The following is a 14131-nucleotide window of genomic DNA, read 5'->3' on the forward strand; positions in this document are numbered from 1 at the left end:
CAAACGCCCCTCGCCGTCTGTTCCCGCACACCTCCCACACCCCCGCTCCGCCCCCTCCCCTGCCTGCCATGTCATTGCCAAAAATACAAAAAAATACGTGCTCTTTGCTGATGCCTCGTCGTTTGTATTATCATGCGGGAAAAAAAAATGGTTGCTGATCGATCTCCCTCGGGTTTAGAATATTTAAATTAAACAACTACTGCAAATCGTCTACAACGGTGTTAGAGCGTCTACACTACTGATCTCTAGGCGCAATCTAGCCCCGCACTATATACAGCTTAGTGGTGTCGTGTGCGAAAAAGATACATAATGAATTTTTTTTTCATAAAAGCGGTGGCCGGGGCGTGATTAATTCCAATAGGACCAAACGCGTTCCTGTCTACATTAAGCGCATACCGCACAAATCTATCTAGTTATACCCTCCCGGGTTGGCATCTTACAACCAAACGGGAAAAAACAACAACATGAACACCGCGTGGTAGTAGCGTACCTTGGATTAGATGGACGGCCTCCCTGTCATCATTCGTCGGTACAGCTTCCGGATATGGATGGTTACCATAACCGAGGTCGCGGTTAAAAGGGCCCGTCTTCGGGGTCAGAGGTCAAGTATCCCCGACTCCTATAAGTTGCTAACATTTTGCTCTCTAATTCCAGATTATATAATAAGACAGAGAAACAATGCTTCCCTTTCAGTTGTAAATAAATTTGTCCTTAGTTTGGAGGCATTATATGAATTAATTTTTCTCGAGGAAAAACTACACCCTCTGCATAACAACACCTCTCACACCCTCACTCACCCTCACACACACTCACACTCACGCAACGTCACACACCCGAAGCCTCACACCCCCTCACTCACACTCACCCTCACACCCCCTAACCCGCACACCGCCTAACGCTCACACCCCCTAACGCTCACACCCCCTAACGCTCACACCCCCTAACCCTCACCCCCTCACTCTCAACCCACACCCTCACCCCCTCACCCTCACCCCTCACCCCCTCACCCTCACCCTCACCCCCTCACCCTCACCCCCCCACCCTCACCCTCCACCCTCACTCACCCTCAACCCCTCACCCTCACACCCTCAACCCTTCACCCTCAACCTCTCACTCACACTCACTCACCCTCACTCACCCTCAACACCTCAGCCTCACCCTCACTCACCCTCACCCTCACTCACCCTCAACCCCCCACACTCACTCACACTCACCCTCACCCTCACTCACCCTCAACTCCTCACCCTCACTCACCCTCACTCACCCTCACCCTCACCCACCCTCACCCACACTCACCCTCCCTCAACCCCTCACCCTCACTCACCCTCAACCCCTCACACTCACCCTCAAACCTTCACCCTTCAGCTTTAAGAAATGTTTATGGCTTTTTTTATTTGTAATTCTTTAGCATTGGCTACAGGAAACAAAAATGCTAAACATTTACAAAAAAACCCCATAAACAATTCTAAAAGCACTAACTCTAATGGTGCGAGACCTATTGCATTTCCAATGCTTGTTTCCAGAAGGGACTGAAACATGTCGACCACATTTGTTAAAAGTGACCTAGAATAGCAGTGAATACTTCTATACATAGTGGGCCAGTCCACATGGATTCTACATAATACATTTGGGGACAGGACGCGCCGCTAAAAACCCTTGCTCTCCCTTTTGATTATCCTATATATTGGGGTTGACCTCTTTTGTGCCAGGAATGACCTCCATTGCGCTGGCACCACCACTTTGCCGTGGATGTCCTCTATGCCAAGAAGGAACTCTAGTAGGACAGTACCAGCACTTCACCATGGGTGCCCACTATGCCAGTAATCACCACCAGTATGCTGTTGCCAGTACTTTGTCATGGGTGCTTCTACAAGGCATGAATTACCTTCACAGGGGCTGGGCCAACAGCAGACTTGCAAGTATGACACATTATCACTCACGCTCACTTACATTCACTCATACACATTCACACTCATTCATTCTCACTCACTTTCCTGCACTCACTTTTATTCTCATTCACTCATTCTCCCTCATTTGCACTTACTCATAATCATTCTTATTCAGACTCTTACCTTCCCACTCACACTCAGTTGCACTATCACTCACTCTCTCAGTCTCACTAAGTCCCACTTCTTCCCACTCACTGACTCACATTCACACTTACTGTCACTCACTCATGCTTACTCTCACTCACTAATTCTCGCTCACTCAATCAGTTATGCTCACTTACCACCTATTTTCACGCCGTCATTATCACTCACACTCGCTAACACTCCCTCACACTTATTTATTCTCACATTCGCAGTCCCTGTTACTCTCACTAATTCTCCCTCACTCGGTCTTATTCATACTCACTTACTGGCACTCAGTCTCACTAACTCTCACTCAGTTCCTGTCATTGACTCTCACTTTGTCACACACATGCTTACACACATCAGCAGGCACGCATGATCGCATACACACTACTTTTCTCTCTCAAACATGCGCTCACCCACAAGCACACACATCCTACATTTAAAATCATTCTGTTGCTTCAGTCTCCATCGAAAGTCCGATTCCAGCTCCCGTTGTGCTCCATTTTTATCACACTAATAGTGACTGAGAGACTGTTATTCACTATTAGTCTAATAAAAAACAAGGGAGGGCAGAGCTTCAATGCCCCTGGATTTTGTACACTGATTTTGCCACCTCCATGGTCAGGGGTCGCAAGCACAGTGCCAGGCGTTGCACTGAGGAAGCCATGGGTCACGGGTGCTATCCCCTGGTGACCCCTAGATGACCTCCGTGCCTCTGCTGTGCTCTGGTGGTGCAGGGCAGCTCTGTGGAGGTTGTTGGAGAGGCCTGTGGTAACTGCAAACACAAATGCCTTCTATTTAGAGATCAGCTTATATGATATTCATATTTTTTTGTTTCCGGCTGTATTTTTTACTTGTTTATTTTTGTTACATCTTTTATCATAGTTTATTATAGTTTTTCATGTTCATATTGGGTTTTGTGAAAAAAATGAAGCTGCTTCTAGTATTTTCCTCTATTTAATCAGATGACTGTTCACTCGCACTTAGATGCCAGGTGGGCTATAGCGAGTTAAGGCAGCCATAGGTAATATAACATCACCCTTGTCTGGATAGAATAGAATACACCCCAGAACAAACACAGGTGCCCATTTATTAAGTTCAAGAAAATTTTATTCGGTAATAACAAGAGAAAAACAAGGTGTCAAAACAGAGTACATTGGAATATCAACGTTGAAGACTATGGTAAATAAAACAAGCATACAGTTGTAAATAGCATCAAAAGGTAAATCTGGGCAATGGAATAAAAAGAAAAGAACAGGAAAAAGCATTTAAAACAGTAATCATATTAAGCATGAAAATATTCGAAGGAAAAATACAGATGATACAATGAAGAAAAATGGAATGCAATGAGCATTTAAGGAGGCTTAGGGACTTCTTGTTGCGAACAGGTGCCCATTTAGAAATACTTGAGACTCATTAGGAAACTGAATCCATTTATAACCCACCTACCTGTCAGTCTGCACATCTATTGGCCTAGAACTCGTGATCAACAGCATTGAGACTGAAGGTTCCATGTGATGCTTGCTAGAGCGGATGGGGTCCTTGGGCATTCTGGGAATCCCGGAAGTTGAAGGGTGACAATTGAAAGAAGCTCTGTGAGAGGCGAATGATCCAGGAGCTGATGCACTTATCAGAGTCGCTCTTTGTTTTCCAGCTGTGGAAGGCCACGTCATCCACTGGATCGAAAGCAAAGCCTCCTTCGGTGACGAGGCCAGTCATCGCGCCTACCTCCAGGACCAGTTCTGGAGTTACTGGAACAGGTAGGGTGCTGTCTTCCTTTGGTTTCCTGCACTTTCCATCTCTTCCATGCGCAGCAGTCCTGCGACTAGACACAAGAACCATATTTAGAGGATCTGCAAAGCGCGGAAGATTGGGCAGTAGAGGGAGGTCCTTGTTGTCACAGATGCCCGAGTAGCTCAGCCTCTAGTCTCTGTGGAAGTTCCATTGGGGCCAGCACATTTGCATTATTGTGAGAGGAGGACCACTTAATAGGAAAAGCTTACAGTAGCTAAACAGTGTGTTTTTTACCTTCTTTTTTTGCAATCTTACTCATTTGTGTCAATGCTGCATCTCTTTGGTCCTTGGCTATTACCGATGGATACTTCTAATCACAAATCCCGACCCTTGTGAATATCTCCAGGCACCAGACTGGATCCGGACACTCGAAAGGAGTGCTCCTGCATGCAGGTAGGTGTTATCATGGGACTTTGCGTCAACGTCATTCTGTGTCGGAAGTGACGAACGGAGCACCATATAAGTACCACTCATGCACTCTGATGTCAGTTTCTTTCTGCGCGTTCAGACGTGGATCTAGAGTTCTGCTCCTTCGTTCTTCAGTCTGAAAGGGCATGTTACCCCAAAAACGTCTGGGTTTAAGTGTTGTAAGGATCGTCGCAAACAGGTGTCTCTGAAAGATCCCCTTGAGGTGTGCTTCTGATGCCCAGCTTCGACACAAGACTTAAAGGACTGTGACAACTATGACCAACTTAATCTTAAAGCATTTGAGAACGCAAAGCTGTTCTAGCCAAAGTAGAGGGCATGGACCATCTCAATCCAGCTTCTGAACTCATTTCCACAGAAGATCTTCTTTGAGGTTGAAGGTAAGTCAAAGAAGACACAAAATCAGTTCATGTGTGACTCTACCCTTTCCTGACACTTTTTGTTCTCCAGAGACGGCTCAAGGGTGTCACTGGTCCACTCAGGAGCAGATACATCCTGAGGCCTGGTGTACCCCGAGTTCCCTGGTCCATCAGCGATGTCGAGCAAGTCCAAGCCTTTCAGGCCAGACTTCCCGGGGCACGTAGAAAGTCCAGCATGAAACTCGTGGCGCTTACATGCTACTCCACTCTGTCACTTCCGTGGGTGGGATGACGCTTTCGTGGATCCCCACGTGGACACCTAGTGACGTGCAAGAGCTCTGCTATGAAAGGCTTCCGGATCCAGTCTGGTGCTTGAGGAATATGAGAAAAATGCAGTTAGATAAAGTATCTACTAGAAAGAGTATCACCAAAGGGAAGTAATTTGTTTGATTTCATCACAGACAGGATACTTCATTTAATGCACACTTAGCCAGCTACATTGAGTGACTCTTTCCACTAATAGGACCGCAGTGAGTATCATTTCCTTTTCTGCCATACCCCATTTTCTTCTAAATATCTTTGCCACTCTGTCCCTTTCAGCTCCTTCTCGTCAGTCCAGCCATAGATGACAAATCCGTTGTCCGATGCATACACATAGGATGTACAGGACTAGCGTTCTATAATATATATAAATGCACCTTGCCTTCCCTAGTAAGCACATAAAAGTTCATTCTCTGTTCGCGTTCATCTAGATGTATGGTACATGAGCGCTCCTGCTATATATTATACCCAAACTTTTCCAGAAGCACCACTTGGATGGTCAACTATTTGACCATCCTCTGGGTAGATATGTAAACTTTTTTTATCAAAGATTTCGTACCAGACACTCAATGCTATGTCAGAGACAGCATGGCCATGGTAAACTTCATTGAAGAAACTCCCTTTATTGTAGGCCACCAGTTGTTGTGTACAATGGACGTTGAGTCCTTGTATACAAATATTCCCCAAACTGCTGCGTTACTGGTTATACGCGACATCCTTGATACTAGGCCCAGACCGTATCGGGTTCCCACAATTTTCATACTCCAATTGTTGGAAATTTATCTGACAAAGAATTTTTTCTCCTTTGATCAGCAGTATTTCCAACAAATCAAAGGCACTTCCATGGGGGCAATTTTTGCCCCCAATCTGGCTATATTATTCATGGATCAAATAGAGACTCATTCTAACTTAACACCCTCCAATCCCTTCTCATCAGATATCATTAGTTGGAAACGCTATATCGATGATATTTTCCTGATTTGGAATAATGATGAAGTTAATTTAAATCTATTTATCCATTGGCTGAACAATAATTGCTGTGGGCTCACGTTTACCAGTTCCATTGACACTGAATCCATCCCATTCTTGGACTTAAACATTTATCATCTTGAGGGTCATTTACACACAAGGTTACACCGCAAACCCACTGAGAGGAACACATTGTTATCCTACAATAGCAACCACCCTAGAGCCCTTAGGGATTCCTTGCCCTATTCGCAGTTCCTCCGCATTAGGCGTAATTGCTACGCCAAGGAAGACTATTTCAGGGAGGCTGCTGTACTGTCAGATAAGCTAAAACATAGGGGCTACCCCAACAGGCTAGTAAGAACAGCAGTCAAACATGCCTGGTATTGCCCTAGGGAGGCACTCCTTTGTCCGAAAGATAAAGAATCCAACACAAGACTAGCATGTGTAACTACATTCTCACCTGCGTCCAATGACTTGGAGAAAAGTATACTTAGGCATTGGCCTACTCTGAGTGCGGGTAGTCTGCATTATGATCGCCCGTTGTTTGCTTTCAAAAAAAGTTCCAACTTGAAAGATCACTTGGTCCGAGCAGCTCTTCCAAATCCACCCACTTTGAGCACAATCAATTCTCTATGGACTCAAACACCATTCGTTGGACATGCTAAGTGTGGTGCGTGTAATGTATGTGAATTCACCATCGAAGGAAAGTTTTTTGTATTTGATAAAGTCAATATTTCATGTAAAAGCTTCACCAATTGCAATAGTAATGATGTAATTTACCTAATCCAATGCCCATGTAAATTAATATACGTGGGACAAACGAGACAAAAAGTCACGACAAGGATCTGCCAACATCGCAGTCGTATTCGCTATAAAACTCCCAACGCCCCATTGGTGGATCACTTCACGGACAAAGGACACACGGACAATGATTTGAAATGGACTGTCCTAAAATCTGTGAAGTTACCTCCTCGTGGAGGTGACATTGGACCTTTGCTCAATAGAGAAGAACTCAAGATGATCCTACTCTTTGACAGTATACGTAGTGGGCTCAACCGTAATGAGGACTGGACCTCACTTTTGTGAATACCAATAGTCCTGTCTTTGAATTAATGAATTGACCTCACTTCTGTTAAACCTTCTAATTCTTGTGAATATCGAAATTACGTAATGTTTTATTTAATGTGTCTAATTGTGCACCGCCACCTTCACTATGTCATATCACCTGCATGCGTCTGGAATTCACTCTTAAAAAACCCCCCTTATCACCATTCCAACATGTCAGCCGTTAATTGGGCTGCCCCACCCCACATGGCCGTTCCAATGTGCTAATTCCCACTCCATCATGGCCGCCGCGGTTTCTACTTCTACCGCACACGCCTACTCCCAGACGTTCCACGGCGCTACTGAGCACCGGGACGATTCTCCGTGTTCCATTGTGAACCGAAGGTAAGCCCTTGACATGTTCCCAGGCTGATTGTGCCTTTAATTAGGGAATAGACACTTATACGGTTCCGCGCTATTTCTTCCATAGGAGCCCCATTTCAGGCTTCACCGCTCCGCGCTACCTCTTCCATAGGAGCCCTATTACAGGCTTCGCCGCTCCGCAGTAGGAGCCATTATTGTTAATCGGCAGGTAAGCGACTGGTTCCTTGAGTTGGGTTAACACGTAACTCTTACTGGTACTTAGCACGGGGTTCAAATTACTTATTTTATTCGGCCCCAGGTAATTTTGTGTACTACCCAGCGCCGAATCCTCTCCTGGAACGCGCCTCGTTGCAGCTACCTCGCTCCGTATCAGGAGCCTGTATTATCAGTCCGCAGGTAAGCGGCCCTTTCCATTAGGTTTGGCAATTACGTTAAATACACGCTCCATGTGGGTTGGCTTAAATTTACCTTAATTGGCCCCAGGTACCCTCCGGAACGTCTTCTGGACATCAGGTTCTTCGACCCCTAATTGAGACCCCATGAGGTTAACGTCACACATTGGACCAACCTATCTTGCTGCAAGTGGACATTGAACCGGGTGGCTATACCCTCAGCCTCTCCACCCGCGTTCTAGTATCACCTCATCAATCTATGGCAATCCCTAGCCGTACTCTATGAGGTAAGCCATTCCGCCCCTCCTCGCTAACCCCGTACCCTTCAATTTTCATGCCCAAGTCTTAACTTGGTCCTTATCCCCTAGGCACCACTTGAATTAATTGCTCCATCCGTTCTACTGGTCCAAGGTTCCAGTACTACACGCTGGTTCATGCCCCAACTGGGTTTCTGGAGCTTATGTAATTATTCCCTCTTATAGTAGTTCAAGCACCTAATTGTTGGACGTACACTATCGGCGTAGACCCTTTCAACTCAAGCATCTTGCTGCACTATTTGTTGGATGTACACTAAACGGCTTAGACCTTTCACTATTCTGACAAAATTCACCCAGAGCATGTTATAGGCACTTTGAACACGACTTGTTCACGGCATAGATTCCGAGCATGGCATGGCTTGCCTTCCACTGCGCCCTGTGTTGTTGGCACAGGTTGTCTGACACCTGCTCACCTGAATGACCAATTAGCACCTTAAAAACTTGGCATGAGTTTGCGTGAAAAATCCTGTGAGTAACACAGTTGGCTAATGCAATGTTATATGTCCCCTTCCTTCCTGTCAATACAGGCTTTTTTCATTCAGGCAAGCAATGAATGTCCTGATGATGATCCTTTAATGCTAGTAGGATCGAAACGCCGTAGACATGATATGTGGTCTAAACAATAGTGTACTATTATGTGCCTAAATTCTTATGTTTTCCACATATGTGAAGCAAATGCACTTTAAATTTTCTTTTTGCTCCTAATTCTTATATGCCTGAAATACCCCAAGTATTTGTATTGTTTGATTGTATGTGTAGCATTGTGGATGCAGGATTGTGTCCCACTGTTTAATTGTTGGTTCGTCTAATTTAATATATTCAAACATTGAATAAATTTAAAGTCCGGCTGGACTTTTTTTCATTATAGTGCTTATTGTGGCCTATAATTATTGATACGTTGATCTTTCCTGTCAAGGACCGTTGTCTCTAGCTTAACTGATACCCCAGGTCCTTGCTTACCTAGTGGGTTCCCTTGTTCTTTAGTACAACTATTTAATACTAGCCTAAAGACTTCCTTATTGGTAATTTCTTTGCAGTCATGTATCTTCTCTCATCTGTAACACCGCCCCGGACATTACTTTTGGATTACCTTGCAAACAAGCATAGGAGCTGGGTCTGACCTCATCCACAGATCTGCAGTACATGTCTTCTCTACTAACAACGTCAGATCTCATGATGCATTGGTTGGGTCCTTCTTTGGAGCTCTTCCAGGGGGTTAGTATGATTCCGGAGAATGGACTTTACTGCTTGAGTGGCGGCTGAGGGACTTTGCAATAAGGTGACCTACGTTTCAACAAATCGTGCCTGCTGTGAACTCTCATTGCCAGCCCCGACTGCCATTTCAGCATCCCTTCCCTCACTGTCTTCGTGAACGAAGAATGAACTATTACCATTGGTGCTTGTCGCTCATACTTGCTCTGTACAGAGTGTCGATTCTCACATGCTTATAACTCTGCACAATGCAAGATTGTGTTTCTTCGCAAGTTTGTAAGGCTAACCTCAACTGGGTGTTGATCACTTCTCCTCATATTCACCTCCTGAATGTTATATATTCAAAGTTTATTAATAATCTCTGCAGCCTTGAAAAAGTCCCCTGAGGAACAAAACACATGTTGGCTGTTCTGATGTAATGAACATAATAAGGCTGTTCTGTTAGAATGAAAATAACCAACTGTCCTGTCAACTGGATAATTAGAACTGCATGTTTCCAAGCCTGTTCCATTGAAAACAATAAAAAAGCACCCTCCCTTTGCCAATATGCCCTTAAAAGGCCCGCTTTCCTTCTTGCTGCAGCCTTTTCGCCTAGTGCTCCAGTCGCTTCGGCTGTCGCAGTGAAGGCTGGGACATGCATCATGGTGAACCTATTGGCCATATGCAGATCTGTTTGCTCTTCAGCTCCCCTCAAGGAGTTCATTAAAAATGTTTTCAGAGCATTTCCTCCGATCAGGCATCCTTGACACCATGGGATCGGAGCACAGTATTAGCACAACTCATGAAAAGTCCGTTTGAACCCATCTCAAAAGCCTCTTGTGGAAAACCGAACTCTTCCTTGCTCAAACCTCTGCTAGGATAGTGGTTGCAGTAAGAGTCCACCTATTCAAAGACCCTTTTTATAGATTCAGCAAGGGCAGGGGGCCCAATTAGGAGTTTGGCTATCCATAGGACTGCCAAACTCGCGGCGGAGGTGCGTGGCGGTCGAGGATCGCCGCACCAGTTGTCTGACCATCGTATTTGGACTGCGGCGGTAGGATCGTGAGTTGACCGCCACCAGGGACCTGTGATCGCTGGTGCAAGCATGCGGTCTTGAGGCAGCAAGTGTATAACAAATTTACTCACTTCGACCCTAACCGCGGTGGTGAAGCTGCATTTGTTAGCGGGGTGAGGAAACAAAGGGGGCCTTGTGCCCTACAGGGCCCCCCAGTGCCTCCTGGCCATGGGATGCATGCAGGGGGGCACATGTTGTGCCCCCCGTGTGCACGCATGCTCAGTTTCTGCACCGCATGGACTTAACCGTCTATGCCATCCAGGAACTTGCTTTGGCTTTCCACTGTGGTACCTTTTTGAAAGTCACCTCTGTGGGAACGCCAAAGATCTGCCAACCAGACTAAGAGGCAACTCTTAATTTGATGGGCGGCTGATGTTCGTGTTTTGCAGTGCAGGGTGGTGGCGTGCTGTCCCACTCCCTCACCGCCAACCTTGTAATCGGGCCCAGGGGCTGGTTACACAGAATCCACAGTTCACTCCTAAAGGGCCTACTGACTCTCTTCTCAATGAGACATACAGGCTGAAAGCTTTTTCACCAGAACTACTCACATGCATCAGAAGGGAACTCACTCACTAGACATCTGCAGGTGTTTAAAGTTTTAAATATAAAGAACCAAATACTTCACAGCATATGACTATTGCCTTGTTCAAACAGGCCATTCCCAGAAGGTTGGCTTTTTTACCATTACCTTTTGCCATGTGACTGCTAGGAGTGGGCTTCGAAGACGGTCAGAGCGCAGCCTATAGAAGTGTTAGCATGGTCAGCTGTAGGGGTTCCGCTAGCCCAGATGTGTCGAGTGGTCCAAACACACAGCATTGCTGCCTGTTACAGCAGCCGAGCAAGAATTAGGGCTGGGACAAGAAGTTCTGCGACATCTTTCCCAATAAGAGGAGGCCTTTGACTTCTTATTTTGCCATTCCCACTTTCACGTTATGCCCCATGCTACTTGCGTGTTAATCTGATTCAAGCATGTGAATCTATGAAAGATCAAATTCTAGAGAAGAAAAATGTTAGTGTGAAGGCTTACCTTTACTTGTTGTTCTCGTGCCACCTGTGTGCTGGAAATCTGAGGGCGGAGACCTGTGGGAGGGGTGGCGTTTGCGGCACCTTTACTACAGTTCTTCTTTAAACAGGCGAGTCTGATCTAAAGTGACACCGGCCTAAGTTATATTCTCTTAGTACTGATTAAAGTGACCATGAAACTCTCAAACTGACTACGAGGAATGATTCAAACATGACTCTATGAAAGATACCAACGCTGGAGAACTGTAGTTACAGGTAACTTTTCCTTCTGTGAACAGCTTTAGTCAACTGAGAATTGATTAAGTACATTTTTATTGAATGAAATACCTCCGACCGAACATTAACTTTGGTAATGTGAGATAAGCTGATGTTCTGTTGTATCTGGCAGCTCCTCGGAGTAGGCCTTGACGACACTAGGAGCTATACTATCTTGCCCAGACTCCACGTCTTCACTCCCCCTAGCCTGAAGGCCTCCATTGGAGGGGGTGAAGGGCCATTCCATGAAATTGCCTGGTCTGGTGGCTCAGTGGACTAATGCTTCCACTGCAGGGGCCTGTGTTCGACCTCATGGTCACAGGTTCATATCCTGGCGGGTCCCTCAGCCTTTCATCCAACTGAGGTCGGTAAAAATGAGTACCATTGAGTTGCGTAACAATAAACATCTGTTATTCAGCGCCAAGATTCCTCTGCGTGAACATGCGCTTGACAAATACACGTTATGCTATGTAATGCCATTCTACACTTCATGCACGTGACACCACACACAGCCCTCCTTTCAGACTATCACACCCACTTCTTGGAGAGAACATGCCTTTCAGCCTTGGTGTACCCTGCAACCAAAACGAGGTGGAGGAAAGCCTCACGCCTCTTTTTACAGTGCTAAGAAGCGCGACACCTGTGGCAGTAAGTGCTGTACAACAGGAGCTTTTATAGTCTACCTTTTAAGGGGCTATTTAAAAGGTTGGTTAATTAAGGGGCTCTTGAAAGTTTATGGGGCATGGGCAGGAGAGAAACCTTGAGAAAGAAAGAGCCTCGCAGGCGGCGGGAAGTGATTGAAACCGCAGGGTCCCCCGGAGGCCTCCGCGCTCCGGTAACAAACCTCTCCCCGCTCGTTTATCACTAAAATGTAATGGTCAGCAGCAAACCCCAGCAACTGCTGCTGTGAACTCCAGGCCCGCTGTAAATTGGGCTCATAACGCGGGCTCCTGTGGCGGGGGCTGAGTGCGCAGCCTTGGACGAGGGGGAGGGGCGCATTGATTTTCATTTGGTGCTTAAATTGGACTAACAAGCTGCCGGAGTGCACCTACCGCCGTGTTTTTAGTACTACACCCTCCAGGGCTTAAATGTCTTCTGTCGCCTGCCTCTGATTCGCTTAGGGTCGCCATTAAGTTTTATATCATCCCAATTGTTCAATTATACACGCATTTTATTTAATCTGCGTGTCTGCAGTGCAGCGCCGCCATTTGTACGGCGCTGTGGCGCTCTTGCAGCCTGGCTCTTTCATCGACCGTTTGTGCTTGTGTTGGGTTAGTGAAGGGAGGTTTGGCGAATGTACCATTTAGGAATTAACACTGTGGGCTAATGGCTGTTCTTTGCCTGGGCAGACAGTTCTCTTGATTGGCACAGCAGGTCAGGGCTGTAGCGGTGATGGGTGGTTGAGTGTAGGTTAACCTAACGGGCACAGAATGAATCTTATGACTTGTGGTGGTGTTTGTGGTTCCACTGGGGGTAATGCTAGTTCTTTGCCTGAGCACAGCAAGCCAGGTCTGTAGCGTTGATGGGTGATTGTTCATAAGTTAACATAACTGGCACTGAATTAATCTTATTTATTTATTTATTTATATATAAAGTTTTATATAGCGCGAACAAGATCCCGAAGGATATTAGAGCGCTTTACAATAAGTTGGTGGAAAGGACAAAATGAAATATACACAGCAATTGTGAGGAAAAAAAAAAAACCACAATGATAAACAGTAAACAATGACACACATAGAGGGTCCAACATTAAGCAGACGATATGGACCGTAACTGTTAGTTGTGCTATGGAGCTAGGAACCAAGAGATAGCCACCTTATGAGAATCACAATCCCTAATGGTAGGTATTTGCTCATTAAGAATCTCTTGGCTTCCAGTTTGAAAGCCATCGTCGAGGTGAGTCTGTGTACATCCAGAGGAAGAGAGTTCCATATTTTAGGGGCAGAACTGCGGTGTAAAGCTATTGGGCCCAGGGGGCTTCATCAGCTTCAGACGGGCAATGGCTAAGATCACCGCCTCAATGTAGATGGGTTTCTCCAGATTCTTGCATTTCTGAAGCAGCAGTCGAGGAGACCGGAGACGGCTTCAAATATCGGGGAAGGTCAGAGGGGGAGTGGCTGCGGCCTTGTATAGTGTAATGTAAAAGTTATGGAATGCATCTGCAATGGGAGCGTCTCCATGTACTTCTGAGCCGGTGTTGGTGTGCATCATTTTAATAGTGTTCCTCTGTGTCAGCATACACCCGCAGTGATTACTTCCCAGGTAAAATTTATGCTATTGAATATTCTATGCTATCAATGTCTAGGCACTTGAGGAGCAGGCTTAATCAGCCAGCAATTGAGGACCCTGCGGCAATAAGGCATCAGTCTGAACAAAGCATTGGCCAGAGTGATCTAAGTCTGTGTTCAAGACTAGGTTCAGGTACCCTCTCAGCAGTTCTGCAGCATCTGGGGATTGTAGTACTAAGGAGAGAGCATTCCCAATAATCCTCTCCTGGTGCTCGTTG

General features: G+C 45.9%; 1 protein-coding gene across 1 annotated transcript in view; it reads left to right on the forward strand.

The window, feature by feature from the left end:
• The window catches only part of CDIN1 (CDAN1 interacting nuclease 1), a 786301-nt gene that overhangs the window by 487004 nt on the left and 285166 nt on the right, over positions 1 to 14131 (forward strand). The window contains exon 10 of the mRNA XM_086936566.1: positions 3730 to 3835. Within this exon, the coding sequence (XP_086792692.1) occupies positions 3730 to 3835 (106 nt within the window). The remainder of the gene's footprint in view (positions 1 to 3729; positions 3836 to 14131) is intronic.

The sequence above is a fragment of the Lissotriton vulgaris genome, chromosome 9 (genome assembly GCF_964263255.1).
Source record: "Lissotriton vulgaris chromosome 9, aLisVul1.2, whole genome shotgun sequence".
NCBI lineage: Eukaryota > Metazoa > Chordata > Amphibia > Caudata > Salamandridae > Lissotriton > Lissotriton vulgaris.